This window comes from Corythoichthys intestinalis, chromosome 22 (genome assembly GCF_030265065.1).
Source record: "Corythoichthys intestinalis isolate RoL2023-P3 chromosome 22, ASM3026506v1, whole genome shotgun sequence".
In the NCBI taxonomy this organism is placed as follows: Eukaryota; Metazoa; Chordata; class Actinopteri; order Syngnathiformes; family Syngnathidae; genus Corythoichthys; species Corythoichthys intestinalis.
In genome coordinates this window covers 13,718,722-13,738,672 of record NC_080416.1, presented here as the reverse complement: position 1 = coordinate 13,738,672, position 19,951 = coordinate 13,718,722, and the positions used below count along the sequence as shown (strand labels likewise).

The 19,951-nt window shown below is 38.5% G+C and overlaps 1 protein-coding gene across 4 annotated transcripts in view; it reads left to right on the top strand.

The window, feature by feature from the left end:
* Positions 1 to 19,951, top strand: part of csmd3b (CUB and Sushi multiple domains 3b) — a 684,074-nt gene that overhangs the window by 569,936 nt on the left and 94,187 nt on the right. For all 4 annotated transcript variants that reach the window (XM_057827420.1, XM_057827419.1, XM_057827418.1 and 1 more), the window contains 5 exons: positions 1,260 to 1,376; positions 1,673 to 1,882; positions 8,445 to 8,633; positions 9,297 to 9,474; positions 19,665 to 19,810. In XM_057827420.1, the coding sequence (XP_057683403.1) occupies positions 1,260 to 1,376; positions 1,673 to 1,882; positions 8,445 to 8,633; positions 9,297 to 9,474; positions 19,665 to 19,810 (840 nt within the window). The remainder of the gene's footprint in view (positions 1 to 1,259; positions 1,377 to 1,672; positions 1,883 to 8,444; positions 8,634 to 9,296; positions 9,475 to 19,664; positions 19,811 to 19,951) is intronic.

Genomic DNA, 19,951 nt, shown 5'->3' with positions numbered 1-19,951 from the left:
AGGGTGATTCAAAAAGAAAGCGCCGAAATCATCACGCATTTATTCATTTTAAAATCATTGAATTAGGTTGAATTAGCGGTAATTTGATACAGGAATTATCCATGTTTAACTTGTTTAATTTCAATTTGTCTTTGTCGGGAAATCACTTGTTTATTTACGCTCAAAATGGTAATTCCACAGTAGAAGTCGTTTTGTGTGCTAGAGTTTGCGTGTATCCTGAAGTGCGTTCGTGAGGAATTTTCATATCAGCCTTATGTTTTCCATGCCGCTGGTGGTGGTCACATTGAGCACTTGTAAAGCATTAAATTAAAACTTGACGTTATATACAACACTTGTATCCAGCTAGTTATTGTTTTTTTTACACATATATTGATTACAGATCACATTCACTGCCATTGACAGCGATGAAAATCCATTTCAACTGGGATGGCTGGCATTAAGTGTTCATGTTTTCAGTGCTTTTGATGGTAACACACGCGATGACTGCAACCCCCCCAGTCAAAAGGTCCCATTGTCACCGTCAATGACAGCCACAATTTGGAATAATATGGGGTAACCCCATATATTTATGACCATCTCTACTGAAATGTGTAATGCATAAGATGTAGACGCCAACATAGACCAGTAAAATAAAAATAGTGCCCTCTGCTGGCACCTTAGACTCATTGTTGTTGTCAAAAAGTTTTATATTCACTGTATAGCTGCCAATAAAAAAAAAAAATTGTAAAAGACATAAAAATATGTCCAAGCCACAGAATTCTAGAAAAACCTATTGTACTGCACATTTTTTGGCACTGAATAAGTTAAGAATACTAGGACTACATGGTAAGTCCTCCAATTTCTGCAAAAGGCACAGAACAAGACGTTTGCCAATTAACATTCTCGATCTAAGGAGCATGTTTACTGTTCGTGTTGTTTGACTGTCCATTTTCAGCTTTTGAATAATGCAAGTAACATCAGTGGAGCAATGCCCGACGTGATTAGCTCTCAGTGTGAGTGAATTTTAAAGGCTGCGGGGGGAAATGAGTGCTCTTGGTCAGCGTGATTGCCCATGAGCTGCCACTGATGCATCTAAATTGGATGTTTATCTTTGACCTTGCGCTGCAAATTAATTGGATAGCGCGCCGTGCCGCTTTTTTTGCGCGAGTGTGACAGGGAATCTATTAAAGACTCCATTTGCCGTTCAAAAAAACAATGCGAAAAACATCTCAAAAGGTCCCTCGTGTTATTATTTTTTATTTTGCGTTGTGCGTCTACAGCTCAGTGCGGTGGGGCCCTGACGGATGTAAGCGGTGTGATTCTAAGCCCTGGTTACCCTGGCAACTACCCCAGCGGATTAGACTGCACTTGGACCGTCAACTTACCTGTCGGCTTCGGTAAGAAATGTGTGGGCATTTTATTCGTTCTTCTTCCATCTAGTAGTGAATGGAGCTTAATATTGGCTGCCATTGAACGAAGTACACGTCCAATCCATTTTAACTGGGAGGGCTGGCAGCGAAAGATCGCTGTCGCCGCTCCTAGTAAAAATGGATTAGACGTCTATCGCCGTCAACGAGTTAAACTGCATATCGAACAAATGCTTCCCACAGGCCACAATTGACTGATTGTCTCCATGTGACATTCCTAAGGCTTGTTACTAAAGCTCATTAAGTTTTGTTTTGTATTTGCGTAGGCATCCATCTGCAATTTGTCAATTTCTCCACGGAAGCCATCCATGACTACCTGGAGATCCGTAGCGGTAGCCTGGAGACAGGCTCGGTCATCGACCGCTTTAGTGGGCCGCTGGTTCCTAAAGCTTTGTTCAGCACCACCCACCAGACCAGCTTCTTTTTCCACAGCGACTACTCGCAGAACAAGCCTGGCTTTCACATTACTTTTCAGGGTAAGATGTTATGCAGTTAAACGCTCTTAGAAAGTAAGGAACTTGGGGTTTTTTTGTTGTTTTTTTAAAGAACATTTTTGGTCTGGTTCTCTTAAAATGTTCACACACAGTACCCGTGGAATTTGATTCTACGTCAAAACTTATTTACTCTCACAAAGTTATGTATTTTACAATACTACAATACAATACAATAATTAAATTAAAATAATAATAATGCAATAAAAAATAGTTTCATCTTCAATAACAGCAGGGCCGGCCCAGGCCATTGGGGGGCCCTAAACAAAATAATGCAAAAGGGCCCATATTTTTGGCCCACCATTTCGTCACAGTGTACTGTGAAACCCATACGTGCAATTCAACCCATACGTCCATATTTTGTATATTAATCAGATTTTGTTGCACTGCATACTTCAAACTTATCGCCTCAAATGATTGTCAGTACTTACAGTAGATAGCGCCAAACCTTTTTCTAAAAGAGGACAGAAAGAAGTTAAGTAAGAACTTTAATTTTTTTTAAGCTTGTAAGCAAGTCTCAAAACTCACAAAAGTCAAATAAAGCAAACTGTAGTAAACAAAATAGAACACAAACAATTGCCAGATTGGGGGCCCCCTGGTGGTCAGGGGCCCTAAGCAGCTGCATAGTCTGCGTTTAGGCTGGGCCGGCCCTGAATAACAGCAGTTCAAATTTGTGTTTATAACTAGCCGCTGATCCAGCATGTATCAGTTAGTGTCGGAACATCATCAAAAACAATCACATTAACTCGCCCCAAGTATTTCACCACAATAGCGTACTGCTGAATGCCATTTTTAGACCGCAAGGCTGCGTGACGTCACCATCGTAAACCGGAAGGGGTCAACATAGAAGCACGCTCGCATACAACCCATGCAAGTACTTCTTGTTTTCTGCCGGTAATCTTTCATAAAATAACATGCCGAGTAAACACTGCTGCTATGGAACTTGTACAAACGACTCTAGACATTACGACCGTCCACATATGAAGGATGTTTTCTTCATGCGTTTGCCAAAGCCAAAAACTCAGAGAGGAAAAAATGTGAACAATGGATCAACTTGTACGGACGTCCAAAAAAACAATTTAACGCCAGCTAGCTGAAGCCATTCACCTTCATATGCAGTAAACATTTCGTTGGGGGCCATAGTCCTACAGGTTACAATCCTTATCCGTTGCCTGCCACGAAGAGGTAAGCCATTTTGATATTTGTACTTATTTTTTAGCGTGGCGTTTTGCCGTGCTGCTTCTGTCGACAATGTATGACCTGAAAAAAAGTAATATTTTATTTACATATCACAACTGTCATGGAGGCCTATTTTTGTAAAATACGGATATTTAAATAAATTAGCCATGTTTGTTGTTCTTTTTGTAGTAAGCCTGTTTCTGCTCACTTTTTCTGTTGTAGAGAAACAACTTTATTAAGGGGGAAGTGTAAATTTAAATAATAGAATTAAGATTTTTCAATAATGAAATAATTAAGGGTGTTCGTTGGCTGTCATCGAGTACCATTTGCGATCGCTACACAAAAATAGCAATATAAAACACTCCCAAGAACGGTCGTAAAGAGACGTAAGACAACCAGAGGATATAAAATATAAGAAAGACAGGGCATATGGTGGTAAAGCATAGCTTGTTCAAACAGGAGAATGTAATTGTCAGTGGCGTAAGGCAATTAACACAAGAAAAAGGTATCGATAAAAAAGGTCGGCAGGTCGACGCTTTTTCCTGTCTTTTTCAGCTTTCACACTCAAGCCATCTCTTTAACTAAACATTTTCTATGTTCTTCCACATCTTTACCAGTGAATTTGGCACCGGGGACCTCTTTTTCGGACAGAATTTCTAGGTTTAGCCCTGTAAACAGCTTGTTCGTACACTATTTATGTGCATCTAGCACAGTACTTCTCAAATAGTGGGGCGCGCCCCCCTGGGGGGGCGCAGAGCGATGCCAGGGGGGGCGCATGTGACCTCGGGGAACATGTTTTTTTTTTTTTTTTTTTTTTTTTTGCCGCACTGGAATAAAGTGTACTTGCACATCCACTCAGTAGGTGGCAGTGGCGCTCTCATTTTCGGAGTGCGCGCAGTATTTTTGAACTAAGGAAGAGCACTCAGCACACACAGACAACAGATATGAAGAGCAGTGTGCCACCGCCGTTTTCCGACCGGACTCACTCACGCAGCGACCCACTGTCTTGTCCGGTTCTCACGTCGCCGCCCGAGAAGTGCCATTTTCGGCTTGGGATCGTCACGACGACCGCCCTCAGCTACGGTTCTACCTCGGCCGCCGTGAATGCGCTTTTTTCGTGCCGTTTGCCTTTTAGCTTTGACTTTTAATACAGTGGGTGATGATGAAAGACCACTGTTTACTGTGTCTAAAAATAATTATAGCAGACAGCCAGAAGCCAAATCAATTAAGACGCCACTTAAAGACATTAGACCCCAATCTCATTATTAAGCTGCTTGATTTTTTTCAGTGGAAACGTGCCGAATATTGCCAACAATCGTCCTGCTTATTCAGTGTTATATCAGTAAGCCATTGAGCATTGTTAGCATGCTAATTGCAAAATAACTCCACACCATTGCAAAGGAGGTAAATACTCAGTATTTGATACTGTGAGCAGCAAAAATAAAACTGTCCTATCCAAAGACACTTTTTTTTTTCTTCTTTTATTCAGATTTGTTTTTTCGGTCAAATTTTTTGGCACATTGTCCTCATGAGTGAATGTTTCTAATCAATTTTAATTTGTTATTATTTACTGATTTTATTACATTTTATTTTTCTGTATCAAATGGTCAAAAATGTACCTTGAGTGTATTTTTTAGTTTGGATGTGAATTTTTTTTTTTAAGTCAGGCAAATTGATGCATGTCAAGTCTTCTCTGTTACAAACAAAACAATGTTAATAAAGTTATACTTTATTATAAGTTGATCTATGTTACTTTTGATCTTTATTAGAAAAAAAGGACACAATATTACGCTGATGCGTATTTATAATAGTAATTTTGTAGACAAATGATACTATTTACAGTGGCGGCAGAGAGTTTGGGGGGGCGCGAAACATTTACGTCTTCCTTGGGGGGGCGTGACAGAAAATAATTGAGAAGCACTGATCTAGCATGAGGGACAAATGCTAACTTGACCCTCCCTAGCAATAGTTTCTAACGTCATGAATATTACTGAGCAAAGGCGACGTGTTACGTGCGGTACGCTATTGAAAAAGAACAATAAACAGTACAAAAGGTGTTAGATACAGCTGTTTCCTCTATGGATGTTTCACAAGCAACAAAAGTGCGCGCAGGCTTGCAGCTGGAATCTTTCCCCGCTCTCTCTCACTCGGCTGTCCGACTTCTTCGTGGGAGTAAATACATTTTTCGTGTGTACATGCGCTCTTACTCGCATAGGGAAGTACTACTTCTATGCTTCCTGCGCCAAAATAAAAGCATGCATGACAAAACAAAAGTCAACATTATTTACTACATGTAATAATAATACTACGGCTTTTTGGTCAGAAAATTAAGACCATTGTAATGTCTGGCATTACTGGCATAAAATTGATGACTATAAATTTGATATGTTGTCATTATTGATTATCTATGACTTTATTAATCTGCAAATTTTGTCAAGTAATGTTTCATTTTACGTGAGATTAATTAAATTGACTTTTTTTGGGGGGGGTTTAAAATTTGTTGCAAATTCACACTTTAAAATGACCAAATGAAGTAAAATAACAAATTTACTCAGATTTTTCTCGCAATAATCCAACTGTAAAATATGCCCTTATCTTAAATTTCTGTATTTTTTTTCATATTTAGTTTTTCCAACACCAATGCTCAAAACTGCAGCCAACACCAATTGAATCAATCTCATTGTGACTTCATTTCTGGTCAGCTGAAGGTAAAATAATGAATATTTTCATGCGGAGAATGGAAAATAAGAGGTCGCGACTTTTAAAGAGCTTGCCGGAAATTACGCGCGTAATGATCCACGTCGGGAGGGAAATTCAATGATGACTTTTGTGTTTATTCTCTCTGGCACTGAAGCCACTGGAGTGACATTTTTTTCCCCAAGCGTTTTTTAAATCTGCACAAACAGATTAAATTTGTTCAAGCTTCTCTTCATTAATGTGCAAATTACTGTGTAAAAAATGAAAAAATATGATTGCCAAGCCCATAACAATGTGATTAGAAATACCCAATAATAGGGTGGTGACTTCAGTTTGACGTTGATGTGGAATCAGCATTGAGTGAAGGAGTCACATTAATGTGATTTTTCAGCATTGCTTTTTTTACTGGTTGAAATTGTGCAGGTTTTCTGGATGCTTTTAATGTTCTTAACTGAAATGAAAGGTCAGTGGGGCGGCAGGGTGTCGCCCCCTCCGCGTGGGGATCCTTTCCTGCCTAGTGCCTAGAGGGCCTTGGGGGTCCGCGATTTGCCGCGCCGGTTGGTTGGTGGGTTGTGGCATCGCCTAAGGCTCCGGGCGGTGGGGGCGGACATGGGGGGCAGTGGCGCGTCTCCTCATACCTTCCCTTAGGGCCGGTTAATGGGGTCCCCCAGATGGGATGGCGATGGCCCCTTTGCCCGAGCTGCGGGAAGAGGGGTGGGCCACACTAACAGTAGAAAACACAAACAGAAGGACACTTCTCTCTAAGCAACTTCCTACTCGAGTTTTGGAGGTTAGCAAGTTTACACATTATAATGTTATGCTAACTCTGATGCAGGTCGGAATTTCAGTAGTGAAATTAGTGGTGTGCTTCCCACCTCCACAACATTGCCGTCTTTTTAAATTTCCGTATTGGCCCGGAAATAAGACGGCCCTGATTACAAGACGACCCCCTCTTTTTCAAGACTCAAGTTTGAAAAAAGACTTTTTGAACACCAAATTAATTTTTATACAGAAAATAATTACATTACATCTTAAACAAATGATTATAACAACATATTTGAGAGAAAAAGCATGTTATTTTGCCTCATTCAAATCTTAATATCTGAACATTTAAATATGTAAACTAGGGCTGTCAAAATTATCGCGTTAACGGGCGTTAATTTTTTAAATTAATCACGTTAAAGTATTTGACGCAATTAACGCAGATGCCCCGCTCAGAGAGATTTACAGTAAATGACAGTACAGTGAAACGCTCACTTGTTGTGTTTTATGGAGTTTTGCAGCCCTCTGCTGGCGCTTGGGTGCGACTGATTTTATAGGCTTCAGCATCCATGAGCATTGTGTAAGTAATTATTGACATTAACAATGGCGGGCTACTAGTTTATTTTTTGATTGAAAATTTTACAAATTTTATTAAAACAAAAACATTAAGAGGGGCTTTAACATAACATTTCTCTAACTTGTACTAACATTTTTCTTTTAAGAACTACAAGTCTTTCTATCCATGGATCGCTTTAACATAATGTTATTAATGTTAATGCCATCTTGTTGATTTATTGTTATAATAAACAAATAGTCCTTATGTACCGTATGTTGAATGTACATATCCATCTTGTGTCTTATCTTTCCATTACAACAATAATTTACAGAAAAATATGGCATATTATATAGGTGGTTTGAATTGCGATTAATTGTGATTAAATATGATTAATTTTTAAGCTGTAATTAACTCGATTAAAAATTTTAATCGTTTGACAGCCCTAATGTAAACTAAAGTGCAATCACATTCGTAAATGAATGGCTTCTGGTTTTTGAAATGTAAATAAACCAATCTATTGTGATAAAACAACGAAATTGCAATAAATGCATTAAACATCAAAGTGAAGTGTAACTGTAGTCTTGAAACAAATCTGAATAAGGAAAAACATTGCAATAAAATAATGCAAACTGGTTAAACTTGAGAGTTGCTGTCTGTCATTACAGAACATCGCTTCAATGACATCTGGCGCCATCTAGCATCGTGAATGGGTATAATGTCTAGACCGCAAAGATAAGACGACCCCCACTTTTTCAGTCTGATTTCAATGCAAAAAAACACTGTCTTATATTCGGGCCAATACGGTACTTACAGTGGCTGCTGCTGGCCAAAAAAAACTTCCCTCCTTTTCGAAGGAGGTGGAGGAGGCGGCATGTTGTCCACATGTATTTCTGTAGGGGCTGTGTGAGTGTGAGCGTGCGTGTGTGTCGGGGGTGGGTCAAGTCAGCCGCCAATCAGACATGCGTTGGAGTGTGGGAAAAAATGGACCAGCGCATTCAGCAAATAAAAAGGGATCAATGTAAGTTTGAACGTAATGAAAATAATTCACTTAATAATTCAAGAGTCAATTCTATCCTGACAAAATATGGGAAGACAATCTGAATTACCTATATATCTGAAGTCTATATACAGTATAATGCAAATAAGGTTGCTTAAAATTTGGTGGGGACAACTTGAGCATCCTGAAAAGTTGGTAGTGGTATGTCTCTATTGTCCCTATGCAAACCTACATGCTTGGTTCTAACTTTTCCTATTTTGAAAATTACCTCGTTTTATCTGTTCTACTTGCATGTGGCGTCCATTTATCATACCAAACATGGTCCCATTGACTAACAAGTCTTGCATCTTGTACAGCCTACCAACTCCAGAGTTGCCCGGACCCTCGACCATTCCGTAACGGCATCGTGATCGGCACTGATTTCAGCGTCGGGATGACTGTGTCCTTCGAGTGCCTTCCGGGCTACTCCTTGATCGGTGATGCTTCTTTGACGTGTTTGCACGGGATCAGCCGTAACTGGAACCACCCGCTGCCTCGGTGTGAAGGTAAAATAACATATTTAAAAAAATATGACTCATAAGATAGCTAATGAGTTCATAGAACATTTGGGCAATAACATCAAAATTAATATCCTAAATTCCAATTACCGGGAACCTCATTTTCCAGGGTTACCTGTTTGATATGCACAGCGGTTCACATTCAAAACTGGACGAAGGCAATTTTTATTAGCACTATTTGAAATGGAGAACCATTACAATAAAAAAACGGAAATAACAGCAAACGCAATTAGGGGGAGTGCGTATGACCTGCAGCTTTTCAAAAATAAATAAATAAATACCAAATTTATTAGGAAAGGCACTAAAAGGAGTCTTGTGATAGAACTGCGGTTAACTGCGGAAGAAGAATCATATCACCGATGTCTAATAGACTTAGTTTATTAGGACGTTTATACAAGTACTGTTCTAGTGGCAATTTTGAGGACTTGTGCTTTTACTATATGCCCCTTAATGTGGATTATTCCCTGTTGTGGTGGTAAAACAACACAAATAATACAGTTCAACCCCAATGGGGAGCTGCAAAAACTGAAATAAATATAAACGTTGATGAGGTTGAAGGCAGCGAGTGGCTTGAAAAGTTCAGGAAAGCGTATTACCCAGTGGTCATAACACTAAAATGTGCATAATGTTTGCTATTATCGCCCCTAACAGCTCTTTGTGGAGGAAACATCACCTCACTAAATGGAACTATTTACTCTCCCGGTCACCCTGAGGAATATCCAAACTTTCAGGATTGTGTGTGGAGCGTGAGGGTCCCACCTGGACATGGGATCTACATCAACTTCACAGTACTTAGCACGGAGCCCATATATGACTACATCACTGTATGGTAAGTTGCCATTCAGTTGCGTGGAATCATATTCTGTTCAAAGTTTGGTTGCTTAATATCCACTTTAACTTACTAGTAGTAAATGAGACACTGTATAAAAAGTTTGACTACAACTACCAGAAAATTTGTGAAATGATATGCAACAGAAAATAAGATGACCATGAATTTCACAAAGGTGATACAGCTTTAAATATGACAAGTTTAAATTCCCCAAAGTTGTGCATCTTAAAGGGGACCTCAGACTTAAAGACTTGTAGGCTCTAATAGTCCACAATTGTTCTCTTTTGAAAATTGTCCGATATGCATGTGTGATACATCATTGGAAAGCTTAAAATTTTAATTTTCTGGGGGCAGAAAAATTTTGAACAGGAGGGCATTTTTTGAAAAAAAAAGTTTTTTTTTTAAACGGCAAAACCCTATCTGGAGGTGAGAGCAAGCGAGAGCAGAATTACAGACGCCATGAATTTAACAAAATATTATCATGTATTTTTTTCGATCCAAAAACTCCATGTATCACTGCGTGTGTAGATACAGGTGTGAATGGCCACAGCTGGATTTTTTTTTATTTTATGGGTGAAACATGGTAATATAACAAGGGTCATGATGCAGAAAGCACAGACATCCAGGAGTGGTCAAGATATATATATTTTCATATATTTACCTTTTTAAACGTTTTTTTTTTTTTTTTTTTTTTTTTGTTTGGATCGATTATTTATCATCTAACATATCGGAGAAAATGTGACAGTAACAAAAAAATACAATTAAGCGATAGTTATGAAGTAGATATCCCTAACTTTTTTTACAGACACCATTTTTTTCATTGTGACATCATTTGTTTAAAAGTTTAAAATATCTGAGTGAATATTTTTTTAAAGTACCATAGTTTAAAAAAAATAAAAAATATTAGACATCAATTAATGATTCTGAGCTAAAAATGACAGACATTTTGAATAGTAAATATAATTATTTACCTTCGTGTTATGGCTGGGTTGAAACAAAAGCGGTTGCGCAACGTCTGTAAAACGGACAAATTAAAAATAGTTCAGGGCTTAATGCGCCATGAATCTGCTATGGCAGCATATAGACATATTGTTCTATCAAACACAACAGTTGTTTTGGCTTAAAATACAGCATTTTTTCTTTAAAGAGGAGTGCAAGAGCAGAAACTGCTTTTTCAGTCTTTTCTGTGTTTTCCGCCATTCATAAAATATTGCCGTTGATTTAAAAAATCTATCATATTTAGTACATATCTTGACCTACGGAGGGCGCCATGATTTATGCGCGTAATACACTCGGGGTGATGACATAGTTTGTATCTGTCACTAGACGAACACGACCGGTGTTCTCCAATTCCTTCAATGCGGCGAGACGTCCAACACATGTGCATATTGGTTAAAAGTGGCGAGTACTTACTATTTGTTTTTTTGTTGTTGTTGTTTTTTTAGTCTTTTATTACCTTTTCATTGCCTCAAAATACTTTTTGCATGTTTTTCCCCTCTCATGCTTTTAAGCATTGTGTTATCTTGTGGTAGCTCTAAAGCAGATTGTTGATCTGTTGACCACATTAGTCACATGGCGTATTTAAACAACCCTTATTTGATATTAATATGTTTAAGTATTTTCTTAAGGCATCTTTAGTATGTTCTGTCTGTATGCATCTAAACAAAACAAGCTGAAAACGCACAGTCATACCTTGGGTGTCAAATTCGCCTCTTGTAGACATTTCGCCGGTGTAGCACATTTTAGCAGAACACCGTTTTTGTCATACTCTCGTCCCGTCTCATCCCGTCTTTCCTTTTCATGCTCATTTTGTGAAATATCAACAGTGTTGTCATGCTCATTAACGTTCCTCTCGGGTTCAAATTGAAAGGGTTGAACAGAAGACATGTTTATGTCACTGGGGTCATACTCTGGAAGCCCAGCAATGTAACCCAGTGACGTCACCGCCCTGCGATGTCAACAACAAAGGCGACCTACTAGTTTAACTAATTTTACAAATTGTATAAAAACGAAAACATCAACAGGGGTTTTAATATCAAATTACTTTAACTCATAATGTTTATCTTTAAGGAACGACAAGTCTTCTATCTGTGGATCCCTTTAAAGTAAGACTAATGTAAAAGTCTTTACAGGGGAAAAATAAGACTACCGTATATCCTAAAAAAGATGTGGCTACTATTAATCTCACAAAAGTTGTGCAATGTAAAATATGTTTACTGTAAATGATAGAGCAGTGGCACAGCTTTAGTGCAATTACTGTAAAAAACTGTTGAGCTGTATTAATGTCTTAAAAATTGCACAAATGTTACAAATGCCACCAAAGATTAATAGTATAGAAATGAATAGATGAGAAAAAACTTTGCAAGACGCAGTTTGCATGAGCCCACAACTGCATTTTAAAATACAACCAAAGAAATGGCAAAAAGACTGCAAACACCATAAATTTCACAAAGGCTGTGCAACTAAAGATAAATAGCACAAAAGTGGGCCAGCTTTAACCTTTGAATTCGGTAAAACTCACAAAAAGCTGTACTGGGTATGATGAGACTACCATAAATCCCATAAAAGCTGTTCCTTGTATCAGTGGTGAATCCTTAAATCATCAGTTTTCTGAGCTATACAACCTAAAGATTGGTCAATCTCACTAAAGTTTTTAAGACTTTTAAGGAAGACTTGGTAAATTCAGTTTTGGTCAATTTTAGCAACGCCAGTGGACAAAAGCAGTAGTGGTTTGCCTTAAGGAAGACTGTGTTTCCCATATGGACCAGCGCACACCCGCACTGTGTTGTAAAATCATGATCTCCCGTTCACCTGCAGCTGGATTAAATGACATTTCTGTTTCCAGCAGCTGTATGAAGGATGAATAGTTATAAGGTAATGAATCAAGCTGTGGCTAAACAATAGCATATGATGGTTAGCAATTGTGTGGCCTAGTGTGATTAATCTCGGCCCAATGTTTATTCTTGGGTATCGTTTTGTCCTGGTAGCATTTCTTTCCCTCAGCGGATAAAACTTTTTGTCTCGTTTGATGCTCTGCCATCTTTGCAGAATTTGCGCGAAAGCGTTCGCGTCGACTTCCATCTTTATAATAAATGGGGATTTGAGGAAGTGACGTATTCCGTAAACCAGTCAGCAAATTTGTAGATTTTTTGTGTGGCAGGGTTCCTGACACCCTCCTCAAAGTTAATTAGTGCTGGTGAAAGCGAAACAAAATCCCTTAAGATATAAAAGAGGTGTCATTCAACTAGTTGTCAGTTGACATACCATATTTTTCGGACTATAAGTCGCAGTTTTTTTTCATAGTTTGGCTGGGGGTGTGACTTATACTCTGGAAGCGAATTATGTGTCAAATTATTAACACAGTATTTTATCATTTCACATATTTTGGTGTTTTTGGAGTGACACTGATGGTTTGGTAAACTTGTTAGCATGTTCTTTATGCTATAGTTATCTGAATAACTCTTAATAGCTATGTTACGTTAGCATACTGGCCACGTTCGCATTTCGTTGTTCATGTGTTATGTAACATTATCATACTGTACACTTATTCAGCACGTGTTCTGTATTGTATTTTTATTTTAAATTGCCTTTCAAGATGACATATCTGTTCTATGTGTTGGATTTTATCAAGTAAATTTCCCCCCCCCCAAAATTTTACGCTCAGGACCTGTGCGACTTATGTTTTTTTTCCCTCTTCACTGCACATTTTTGGGCGGGTGCGACTTATACTCAGGTGCGACTTATAGTCCAAAAATACGGTATCATCACAAATGTTACGCATAAATTTTATAAAGGTTGAAAAGTTACCTAGTGTTGCTTTAACACAAGGATTACAATTCTTATAAAAACAGCCGGAATGAAAATTCACTGCTTTATCTTCATTTCCAAGGATGTCCACTTATCACAGGACAGCAAATTGCACAATTGGACGTGCGTTTGAAAGTTAGAAAAGACTAAATTTAGCTCAGATGAAATATTTTTACATCTTAAGTTGACCCTGAAATTTTACCTGGGAGTGTTTCGCTTCTCAAAATTGCATTTTTGCCTGCGAATTGCTGAAATCTCAAAAAGCACTCGCAGCAACATGTCCACCAGCGGGGAGTGCCGTTCGCGGGGTGCGAGTGCCATTTTCACAGCAGCCCACCTCAGGTCCGGAGCCAGATGCCGGCAGTCGAGTTTGACTGCTAATTGGTCTCATACCGGGAGCCATCATATATGCCTAGTGTTCTCTTCACGATATGCATTTGCAGTTTAAAAGCCACAGCGGAGGCCGGCTGAGATGACTCCTAATGTGGATCACAGGAAAAGGGGTGGCGCCCCCCACCACTCCTTCTTGTCATTTGTAATTAGCCTAATCCGAAGTCACTCAAACAGCAGGGGAAAGTGGGATGTCATGATGATGCTTTTTAATTACGGACCATGGGTGCGCTGTTGGTAAATTCCACCCCTGCAGCTCGACGGGAGGTGCTGGCGGTGTTACGCAGCGGGCCTGGTGCTTGACAGATGACTTGCTGTCTGCTAACTGTGCTAATTTAAGCTACATTGGAAAAATGTCTCTCGACACCAATGGTATTTAAGGCCATAGATTGAACCTGAAAATTAAAATGAGCAATTCGGTTCAGGGCACTTCGGCAGTGTTGTTTTTTTGGTAACCATTTTAATTTTCTTCTTAGTAGGGTTGTTCCGATCATGTTTTTTTGCTCCCAATCCGATCGTTTTAGTTTGAGTATCTGCCGATCCGAATATTTCCCGATCCGATTGTTTTTTTGTTTTTTTTTTGCTCTTGATTCAATCCAATCATTCCCGATAATTTTTCCCGATCATATACATTTTGGCAATGCATTAAGAAAAAAATGAATAAAACGAATATATACGTACATTCAACATACATTACATAAGCACTGTATTTGTTTATCATGACAATAAATCCTCAAGATGGCATTTTCATTATGAACATTCTTTCTGTGAGAGGGATCCACGGATAAAAAGAATTGTAATTCTTAAAGGATAAACGTGACTTTGTATATTGTGACTAAATATTGCCATCTAGTGTATTTGTTGAGCTTTCAGTAAATGATACTGTAGCCATTTAACTTCTGCCCAAATGCATGATGGGAAGTGCAACCATGACCGTGCGTCGTGGTACCAATTGATATATCTTCTCTGCGTTGGGAAGTAACATAGGGTGTTAAGAAAAAGATCAACTACTACCTTTCTTCCCCACATTGCTTCCCACGATTATTCTAATCGTTGGGAGAGGGATTGTAAGGCTTTAGTCATTTAAAAAAAAAAGGCTAAAAAAAGGCTCCAAAGGCTGCCAAAATTCTCTCTACTCATTTTATGCTGCCTTTTAGCCCTATATAATGCATGGGTAAAACGGTGCCGTTATAGATTGAATGCGACAATGCGTGAGTGGGTCGTGCAGCGCATGCGTTAATTGCATTAAATATTGTAACGTGATAAATGTAAAAAATATTATTTCTCGCCGTTAACGCGATAAATTTGATAACCCTACTTTAAGCTTAAACTGTAGACTCTGGAAGAGTGTAACACATTATGTCTGTAACGTTAAATACAATTAGAAAACGATTCAATTAAAAATATATATATATATATATTTTAGGGCTGTCAAACGATTAAAATTTTTAATCGAGTTAATTACAGCTTAAAAATTAATTAATCGTAATTAATCGCAATTAATCGCAATTCAAACCATCTATAAAATATGCCATATTTTTCTGTAAATTATTGTTGGAATGGAAAGATAAGACAAGATGGATATATATATTCAACATACGGTACATAAGGACTGTATTTGTTTATTATAACAATAAATCAACAAGATGGCATTAACATTATTAACATTCTGTTAAAGTGATCCATGGATAGAAAGACTTGTAGTTCTTAAAAGATGAATATTAGTACAAGTTATAGAAATGTTATATTAAAACGCCTCTTAATGTTTTCGTTTTAATAAAATTAGTAAAATTTTCAATCAAAAAATAAACTAGTAGCCCTATTCTGTCCTCAATGTGTGTGAGTACACAAATTGACAGATAGCGAACATAAGTTCCAAAAAGAAATCAGACGGTGTGGCAAAGTTGCATGGGCTTTACTGAAGTCATCTCTTTTTGACAGGAGCACGTTTCTTGTATTTTTGTAAAACGGAAAATAACAAGGCAATGTGTCAATAACTTGCATAAATCACAAAATAACATAAAATGTACACACACGTGTCCATTTGAGCAGTAGCACTAGCCAATTAGCTCACAAGCATCTAACAATGTAACTGCATTTCACCATATATGTGAACAAATTCAAATACACATCATCAATAACTATCTAATGCTCATGAATATAAACAAAGGAGGAATATAACTCACAAGCGATGCATGTATTAGACACAAACAGTGTGATGGGGCTATGAGAACTGCCACTGAATACTGGATGCGGACGTTAGCTGGTCTGAATAGCACTGTCTATTAGTGTGAGTTCGCGTCGACATATAATCACGTCAGAAAAGCGCGCCGAAACCCAAATAATCAGCTGCACTGAATCGCCAGCAGAGGGCGACATTACGCCACATAACATATGCAAGTCACACCCAAGCGCCAGCAGAGGGCGAAAAAACTCCATAAAACACAATTAACAAGTTGGCCTTTCACTGTACTGACATTTAAATCTGTCTGAGCGGGCCTAGTGCGTTAATTGCATCAAATATTTTAACGTGATTAATTTAAAAAATTAATTAACGCCCGTTAACGCGATAATTTTGACAGCCCTAATATATTTATTAAAAAAAAAGGCATGTCCGATATTTTTTTGCCGATTCCGATACTTTGAGAATGACGTGATCGGACCCGATCGATCGGGATGCCAATCGATGGGGACATCTCTACTTAGTCTTTTGGACGAAAATACTTATTAGTCTTAGTCATATTTTAGTCATTTCAAAATGCCTTCGTTTTCGTCTAATTTTAGTCGACAATTTTCAAATTGTTTTCCTCTGTAAACTTCAAGTGTTATTTTATGAATAAATAAAAGGTTTCCAACAATTTTGAAGGAACATGACAGACGAACACATAACTGTAGAGTCTACAAGGATATCAACATTTTCATGATGATAATACACACTCAGCAAGAAAACAGCACTTTATTTGCAATAATGGACGCCACGAACTGTATGTAAAATGTTTTCCAAAAGTTTAAGACGACACCGAGTCACCTCGCTAAATGCTAATGCTAACGCGAAGTCCATGCTAATGCTACAAGTTAGTTTAATGCAGTAATTCTCAAATAGTGGGGCCATGCGTTTTTTTGCCATAGGAGAATAGAGTGTACTTGCACACCCACTCAGGAGGTGGCAGTGGCGCTCTCATTTTCAGAGTGTGCGCAGTATTTTTGAACAGAATGAAAGCACACAGAAAAGAATACAGTAGGAAACGAGGAAAGACTAGTCGGTTTACTGTGTGTAAAATGTTTTCAGCGGACAGGGGGAATCCAAATCAATTCAGACGTCACTTAAAGACATTGGACACCGATCACATTGATAAGCCGCTTGATTGTTTTTGAATGAAAACGTGTCGAATATTGCCAGCAATCGTCCCTCTTTGTCAATGTTACAGCAGTAAATCAGCGTGCACAACATGCTCAGTGCAAAATAACCCCACACAACAGCAGAGGAGATGATACTGCCTGCAGCAAAATTAAAAACCGTCCCGCTGTCCAGTGACACTGTCGTGTAATTTCAATTTATTATTATTGATTGATTTTATAAAGTTTTATTTCTAAGTATCAAATGGTCAAAAATGTACGTTGAGTGTATTTTTACAGTTTGGAAATGACTTTTTTTATTCAGGATAATTTATGCGCCTTAACTCTGTTCCAGACAAAACGATGTTTAATAAAGTTATACTTTATTCTAAGTTGATTTATATTAATTTTTTCCTTTAATATAAAATGACAATGTTATGCAGAGGTGTACTTATAATGATTATAGAGACAAATGGTACTATTTACAGTGCCGGCGGAGAGTTAGGGGGGTGTAACAGAAAATAATTGAGAAGCACTGGTTTGGTGTGTGACAGGGACGTTACTGGGGGTGCAGGGTTGGGCAGTGCCCACCCACGGACACGCTGTGCCCACCCAAAGAAAACGTTGTTACCTCCTCTTTCACCTGAAAAAAATAAAAAATACAAACATTTAAAAAATGAAATGAAATGTTGGTTTTGTTCCTAGGGGGCGCTACACATATTTACGCATTAAAAATTTATTTATTTTTTTTACATTTTATCAAAGTTTTCACCAGTGTTCACCTGGCTGTTGAGTTTGGTGAGTTTTGAAGCATTCTGAGGGGGTCAAAGTAGGGCTCAAAGCGTCGGCGGGACAAAGAATGACGCTAAATAGTGGATTTGGAATTTGTCTTTACCCTGTGTCAAAGATTGTACTTGTCTTGACCTGCCTGCAGATTTTGGTGCATTTTGAAGCATTCTAAGGGGGTCAAATTGAACTCAAAGGGGCTGCGTAACAAAGAGTAACTGTAATAATAATGATAAAACCAAGGAACCACAATAGGTTACCGAAAAAAACATTGTCACCTGCATGTCCATACTGTTCAGTTATGGATGCGTTCTAAGTCAAATAAAATCAAATCAACTTTTATTTGTTTAGACCAAATCACAACAACAATTATCTCAAGAAGAAAACAAAACATGTTTTAAAAAGGTGCAGTAGCCCGTTTTTTTTTTTTTTTTTTTTTTTTTTTTTTTTTAGCCCCCCCCCAGGTAAGACTAATGCCCACCCAAACCTGGCATCCTGGTAACACCACTGGTGTGTGATGATCACTCAGCACAGGCCTTTAAAGGCTAAAGCAACATGGCATATCTAGACAAGTACTTACTCACTTACTTACTTACTTAAGTACTTACTCACCAGCTGTAGAGTAAGTGTATGTGTGGGGCGGGGAGGTCCAGGGGGAGGCACAGCACGTCAAATGAGTGACACGACCAAACACTGCTAAATGCATGCTAACTACACATACAATAAGAAAATATCACACATTGTGAATTTATGACGGAAACTACGGCAAATTTTCATCTCGTTCTCGTGTCGTCAGATGACAATTGGCATCCATTTCTTTGTTTTAGTCTCCCAAGACACATTTCCAGCGCGTCATCGTGGTGTCATCGTCAAGAAAAAATTGTTCGTTGACGAAATATTCACGTTATCATCATCGTTGACAAAAACAACACTGCACTTCAGGGTGGTGTTGTGAAAGTCCAAAAATTCAGCAGCATCAAACTTTGTGTAGGATCGATCTTCTAACTGGAACTTATTTAGGCAACATCTCATTTGGAATTGGTCATCAACATAAAATGGCTTCTTTTCTCTTTTCGGGCATGTGTCCTTGACATTTCTCTGTTTAATTATCAAGCAAGTTTAGCAATTTAAACATCCGTCCAGGATTGCTGGCACTCACTCTATCGATTTTCGCTTTTCAAAACAGAACAAACACATTTTCTTTTAACCTTTCAAAATAAGGAGACCACATTTCCCAGGGAAAGTCTGTTCCCAGTCACCCTAAAATGAGTTTTCATCTATTAAAAGATCAAAAGCGTAAAAATATTCTACTTTGTGACATTATAGTCTGAGTCACTGACTGACAACAAAGCCCCAAGCCAAAAATCTACGACAGTCTTTGGCATGTGTTATTCTTTCAAACTAACGACGCGTTAATGAGCTCCAATGTCCCCGAGACGGCGGCGACAGAGCCAATTCCGTTTGAACCGCCGTGTCATCGAGAGACACAAAAAATATGCTAGCTTCCAAGCGAGTTTGTATTTGGAGTTCAGCCTTCAGTTACTGCCAATGAAACATTTTGACGAAGCAAAACTCCCAAGCTTGTTTCACGTTGTAGGAAAGCAACAGTGAAACGTCCATGGGCCTTGTCTCTGCGTATGGTTTTTGGCAGCATCCTCACAAGGGCACTTTGTCTCTATCTTTCATGGTGATGGAGTAGTTCCAGCTTTTTTCTCGTAAATATCATCAAGCCTTTTCTACCTTTTTTTGTCTCGTCCATTTCCTGACAACAAATGACCACTTAATGAGTGCAATAACTTAACCCGAGTGTCTTCTCCCTGAACATTCTATTAAGACTTCACATTACAAGTTTTCTGTATTGTCAACTGCAGGGACGGTCCGGACCAATCGTCTCCTCAGATCGGTCAATTCAGCGGCAACACGGCTCTGGAGTCTGTCTACTCCACCTCCAACATTATTCTCATCAAATTCCACTCTGACTTCTCCGGAGCTGGGTTCTTTGTTTTGAGCTACCACGGTAAGTGATGTTGTTGTTACTGGATGGCTTCGATCTGTTTTGCTGTTGTTGATTTTTCACCTTCATCCTTGTTGGGTTACTTGCGGGTCTGTCTCTTGTAGGGTGAGAGAGTAAAATCATGGGTCTACAAAGAACAATTTA